The sequence below is a fragment of the Erigeron canadensis genome, chromosome 5 (genome assembly GCF_010389155.1).
Source record: "Erigeron canadensis isolate Cc75 chromosome 5, C_canadensis_v1, whole genome shotgun sequence".
Taxonomy (NCBI): domain Eukaryota; kingdom Viridiplantae; phylum Streptophyta; class Magnoliopsida; order Asterales; family Asteraceae; genus Erigeron; species Erigeron canadensis.
Window position 1 is genome coordinate 22,487,085 of NC_057765.1, and position 5,606 is coordinate 22,492,690.

General features: G+C 31.2%; 2 protein-coding genes across 2 annotated transcripts; one reads left to right on the forward strand and one right to left on the reverse strand.

Moving 5' to 3' along the window:
• Nucleotides 1-2,057: 2,057 nt before the first annotated feature.
• Nucleotides 2,058-4,147, forward strand: LOC122598811. The gene is made up of 7 exons (XM_043771297.1): nucleotides 2,058-2,274; nucleotides 2,413-2,511; nucleotides 2,590-2,682; nucleotides 2,821-2,866; nucleotides 3,363-3,400; nucleotides 3,475-3,534; nucleotides 3,812-4,147. Exons 1-6 carry the CDS (start codon nucleotides 2,206-2,208, stop codon nucleotides 3,532-3,534), a joined length of 405 nt encoding a protein of 134 aa, XP_043627232.1. The 5' UTR covers nucleotides 2,058-2,205; the 3' UTR covers nucleotides 3,812-4,147.
• A 171-nt stretch (nucleotides 4,148-4,318) lies between these two features.
• Nucleotides 4,319-4,741, reverse strand: LOC122601348 (probable carboxylesterase 15). The gene is made up of 2 exons (XM_043774114.1): nucleotides 4,561-4,741; nucleotides 4,319-4,509 (listed from the first exon to the last, which is right to left on the reverse strand). The coding sequence occupies exons 1-2, from the start codon at nucleotides 4,739-4,741 to the stop codon at nucleotides 4,319-4,321; spliced, it is 372 nt and encodes a 123-aa protein (XP_043630049.1).
• Nucleotides 4,742-5,606: the final 865 nt, after the last annotated feature.

Genomic DNA, 5,606 nt, shown 5'->3' on the forward strand with positions numbered 1-5,606 from the left:
AATTAAGTTTTCCAATTCTCTCATATTGCTTTTGATCACAACAACTGTATATCGGTGATGTAAGTTTTTCCCTCCTCTTCTTCTTTAATAATAAATTGGCATGCTTATCTTATGTCTTCGATCATGGTGTTTTAGTTATGATCTTTAAAGTGGCCAAATAAGAGGAATGATTTTAATGTCATAATGACGGTGGCTTTTTTAGTTATTAGATGGCTAAATGGATGTTCCTGTAAACATTTAGTTTTAGAAGTCATATATTCTCATAAGTGTTATTGTTAGTTGTTTTTGGTGGATTTTTGGAACATTTGGTTTTAAACATTATGGATTTTGATTTGTCATATTATTGAGTTACTTATGCATTTTGATATGCTCTGTAATTGTTAAGTCATTATTTATCGATGTTCATTGGAATTCATGTGAATTTGGTGGGCTTAAGTTCTAGTTTTAGCTGCTGCAATATATGGTACACTTATGCTCGTGGTTTTTCTTTTTTTGTTGCTGATCAATTTGAAATCTCGCTATGCTTATGTGGAATATAGGCAGCAGATGCTTAAATTGAAGTTTATAAAAGAAAAGGGTACAATGGTCATAAATTATTTTTATATGATGAAATAGATATAAATGGGGTAAATTTGTGTGTTTAAAAAAAATAATGGGTATTTTTGTTATTTAAGTTTTAAGTTGGGGAAAATTATAATTTTGATTGTAATTTTGGGGATATATGCAATTCTTCCTTACATAAATATATTAGAGATTTTGCGTGATTTGTATGCTTGCATATTTTGTTGAAAAGTTCTTTGATTTTTTATGGTAACCTAAAAAGGACTCTAAAACTTATAGGATATTAAGGTATGATTGTATGATGTTAAATTTGCTGTAAAATACGTTAAAACTTAATATATACTAGAAGGGACCCGCGCAATGCGGCGGCGGTGTGGTTATTAATGTAAAAATAATTGATGTAAAAGGGGTTGGGCTAGTTATAATAAGGGTTGAGGGGTGATATTGTAAAATTATGTCATAAAGGGTATTATAGATATATTAGTTAGAGATATTTAAATTAATGAATAAAGAAGAGGGGTAGTTTGGGGTTAATTAAGTTCTTTTTTGATAAATTTTGAAGGATCGTATGCTTTATAATGTAGAATATAGATAGATAGATAGATAGATAGATAGATAGATAGATAGATAGATAGATAGATAGATAGATAGATTTTGATATGGATATGGATATAGATTAGAGGCGGATATAGATATGGATATGGATATAGATTAGAGGTGGATATAGATATGGATCAGAGGTATGTGATTGATGGTATAATGTTTTGAGATAATTGTTGTCAAAGATTGAAGAGTTGGAAAACAAATAGTTTTTGTGTTTGAAAAAAGAATTGTACATCGCCCCTCACTCATAAACAACAAACATCACCCTAGATTGTTGACAACATAACTGGTAGAACTGTTATGAGGATGCAATATTTTTTTAATTATTTAATTCTTATGCATCATTTAAGTGTTCTTTTCTCTAGGTTTCTGGTGGTACCATGGATGAATCCTTTTTTGTAGAAGGTATCACGTTTAAACTACAAGTTGATGATTTTAAGAAGCTGGATGTGGTGGTGGATTCAGAGAGATCCTGCTCATAAACATCAAGCCTGTTCATAAATCCAAAAAAAGGGAATTGAGGTAGATATAGTTTTAATCAGTTTGTCTTGCTTATTAGAATTTTTTCATGGGATTTTGACACTTTATACTTTTTATTAACAGAGTTAGCTTGAATGATATACTGGATAATTGTCATCCCAACATCGTTTTGTCATGTCAAGCTATTGATGAGGGTGCAAAAAAGGTGGTAAACATCGGTTCTTTCATGTCAATGAAACTCATTTCTTATATTTAACTTTTGTATCTTTTTTAATCATCAGGAATTGGCAGAGCGATGTATTTATTTTGTTGATCTAGTACCCGAAGATGATCTAGATTGTGCTGCAGCTGCAACTTTTGCTTTAAGGAAATCGGGCAACCATATAGATCAACCAGAAATAGTAATCCCCTTCTACTTTCAAATAAAACTATATGTTTATTGATATTCTTAGTATTTGCATGTTTTGTTTAACTTATCTAAAATATATAATGTACTTTTAGTACTTGGAAAAGCGTGTAGGGACTTGCAAGCGTTTTGAGCATAAGAAATTTAAAAATGAAATGTTTGGCATACTTAGTGGATGTCCTAAAGGCAAGGCGACCACTATTGTTCTTTGTGGAGAAGACAAGGTTCTTTCCATAAACTATTAAAAAAAATCAGTATACTGGTATTTGATCAAGAGTATTCATTACATTTCCAAAAAGAACTGTTTTATACCAAGTTAATGTGGAATCAATATTGATTATGTAATTTTGATTTTATAATAGCTTGTTGAAGAAGCAAAGGAGTATTTTCTTGATATGATCCCTGGGGTGAGGGCTGAAATGAAGGAAAACGCATTAGTTGCTGGTGGTTCTGCATTATATGTACGTTATGTACTTATTAGAAAGTGATCGCAAACACGCTATATTTATGGTTTAATGATTCTATTATTATTATTGCAGGACAAAATAATCAAGTATGTATGCAGTGAGGCAAACCGTGAAGAAGACGCAAACTCAAAACTAATTATGGAAACATTTGCCGAAGCAATTCGGGTAGGTTTTTTCAGATTTTGTAAGTTGGGTTTATTTTTCCAGGACTTAAGAGATTAATAAGTTTGGTTTTTTTTGTGGTCCTAAATATTGTTCATTGTGAATGGAACCAATTTAATATGATGCTGGTATGTTGAACAGGCTCTTTCAGTCAAATACACAAGTCAGGAAAATGCAGGTGCTCTTGGTATGTCTTATGCACTACTACTTGTCTAATTTTTATTCATTTAGTTATAATCAATTAGATGCCTCAACTTATATAGAACTTGCTAATGCAAAAATATGCATTAATGTTATATACCAAAAATCATTATAAATAGAATATTCAGTATATTTTGTAAAGAATTAGATTTTAAAATTTCGTAACTTATCAAAAGGCAATTTAATTTTTAATTCGGGTCTTAACCGATCAAAATTGTGCAAGTGTATTTTTAATAAATGCCATTAAAAAGAGTGTATTTTTAATGCATACGTAGCCTACTTAATCATTGTTATAATACAATGTTTTAACCATGTCTTGTTTTAGCCAATTTTATTGTTCGTATCGGTATCTTACTTGCTTGTGAGAGAACACACCCAAAATTGATCCAATTTTCAGGATAAGTGGCCGGCTACATTTAGCTTCAACTGAGGTTTTCTGAATGTTTTCACGTGTCGCTTATGTTGTGATACGTTGTAAACAGGTGAGGGTGACACTTTGTGGGAGCCATCATCTGTAAAGGTAATACTTGTTGTATATGTGTTTTTTCTTTGCTAATGCTGGGGATTGGTCTTACTTGGTGATCATTACTACAGAGTTCTGCCATTTATCTTGCTGTTCATGCTGCCTGTCATCGCTTTTCATCTCTCAAATAGGTAACACAACTTTTGGTATTTTGACTTGTCAGTTTATTTTTAAACTTTAATAATATGCATTGATGGTATATCATTTGTACGAGCTTGGAATACCCATGAAAATAAGATGTAATACGATTAAAAGATTTAATTGAAAAAGAAAGAAATCGAATTCAATGTGTAAGGGAATACATAAATCTTACATTGCTTCAAAAAATCCGTTTTCTACTTAAACATGTTGTCCAACTCGTCTATTATCACCACCCTTAAGTTTTGGTACCAACTAATTGAATTGTAGATGATGGAGCGACAAGTTCATAACGGAAGACAAAACGAGAAAGAGGAAAAGATGCTGAGCTGGTTTGAAGATACTACCGTAGTACCGCGACAATGTTTATGTGCTTATATTTAGTATTTATCATGTTGACTTTGACTAATTACCTACTTAATCACTTCCTTGTGAAGCACAATTGGTTATATACTACTCCCAAAGCCCTTTATTATGTAGTCATTTTTATCTAGATATGCAGTATTTACCTTTTGAAGTATTTTGTGGGTTTTCCGAATCTTGTATGTTGTCGGCGGAGCCATGGTTTTGCTATTATGCTATACCATTGTCATGGTTTTGTGCTTGATGTTTATAATGTTAAGTTTTCCATATCAACTTGATCACTTTATGGATACATGTTTATATAATAACATTTTCCCCTGTTTCTTTGCTCATTTTGTGCACGTGAATGATCATATTTACTTGTACATGATAAAACATGTATAACTACTTGTATCAAAGCAAGCATGATGAGACCTACATGTCAAAAAGCTCCAACGTTAAAACCTTTTCCGTCAACCCTTCCAACTCTGATTGGTCTCTCTTTGTCCCACCAAAAAAAGGCGTCAGCATCACATACCCTCGTATCCTCACCGGTGACAGCTCCGTTGGACACGGTCTTAGCTGAACCGCCAAGTAGTGTGCTATATTCCCACCAGAAGAGTCACCTGTCACAAAAAACTATCAAAGTCAACCGTCAAAAGTTTCTCCATGATCACCACCTTTAGCCATCGTTTGTATCCACTTTAGACCACCATAACTGTTTTCCAAGGCTGTCGGAAGTCTATGCTCTGGTGCAAGACGATAGTCAGGAGCCACCACAATGGCATGAAGGCCGGATAATAGACGAAGGCAGCAGTTGTGGAAATTTGGCCATGCAAATGAATTCGACACCTTCATATAAGGATTGATAATTTGAGAATTTTTATTGATTTCTTTCTTTCTTCTGTTACTATTTTTTATTCTAAACAATCTATTTTTACAATCCAAAAGATTAACCACTTTTTGTCTATATGAAAAATTTTATAATTAGTTTTTTTTTTAATGTCAAATATGTTTTTTCATTACTTGCGTTATGAAACACAATAATCAGATAGTCTTTTTAAGATGCATCTAAAAGTTTATTAGTATAATGAAATCTTTGATAATAATTTGATATGTAAAAAAAAAAAACTATCACAAAATTGTTTCTATCATTATAAATTCAAAGTTTTTAAAAGAAATTAACTATAAATACATACTTTAGAAATCTCTACATATTTATGTAAAGTTACTTTTAAAAGTTACAAAAAAAATTAATAAATACAAACACAAAAACATTTTTTTAGGCTAAAATCCTTAAGATAAAAAAACAAAGTTGAATTCGTAAATTAAAAATGATCAATTAACCTAACTAATATACCTAATAATCAACGTAAAACCTTAAGAATTTGACACGTGGATTCCATTAAGTATCTTTCTTGATCTTATTCCTTGATTCTTCCACATGTTATCGTCTTATAATCAGATTTTATAACATACGAGTTAGGTTGATTTATCATTATCTTTCTTAAATAGAGGTGAAAAAATTATCTATAGCTCTAATTGGGAAATTGATATCACACTTTTTAAAAATACGGTATTTATTTGTTCAAAAAACAAACATGGTATTTATAAGCTCCCTTGAGAGGTAAACAAATAAATATTAGATGTAAGTAGAGGTGCAAATACCAGTTAACCGGTTCCGGTTATTTTTTTTAGTAACCGAAACCGGTTATTTTTTTTA

Coding starts and splice junctions, on each gene's coding strand:
- LOC122601348 (XM_043774114.1), bottom strand. CDS start 4,741: ATGAAGGTGTCGAATTCATTTGCATGGCCAAATTTCCACAACTGCTGC. Junction 4,510..4,560: donor ACAAACGATGGCTAAAGGTG/GTGATCATGGAG, acceptor TTTTTGTGACAG/GTGACTCTTCTGGTGGGAAT.
- LOC122598811 (XM_043771297.1), top strand. CDS start 2,206: ATGTTTGGCATACTTAGTGGATGTCCTAAAGGCAAGGCGACCACTATT. Junction 2,275..2,412: donor TTCTTTGTGGAGAAGACAAG/GTTCTTTCCATA, acceptor ATTTTATAATAG/CTTGTTGAAGAAGCAAAGGA. Junction 2,512..2,589: donor CTGGTGGTTCTGCATTATAT/GTACGTTATGTA, acceptor TTATTATTGCAG/GACAAAATAATCAAGTATGT.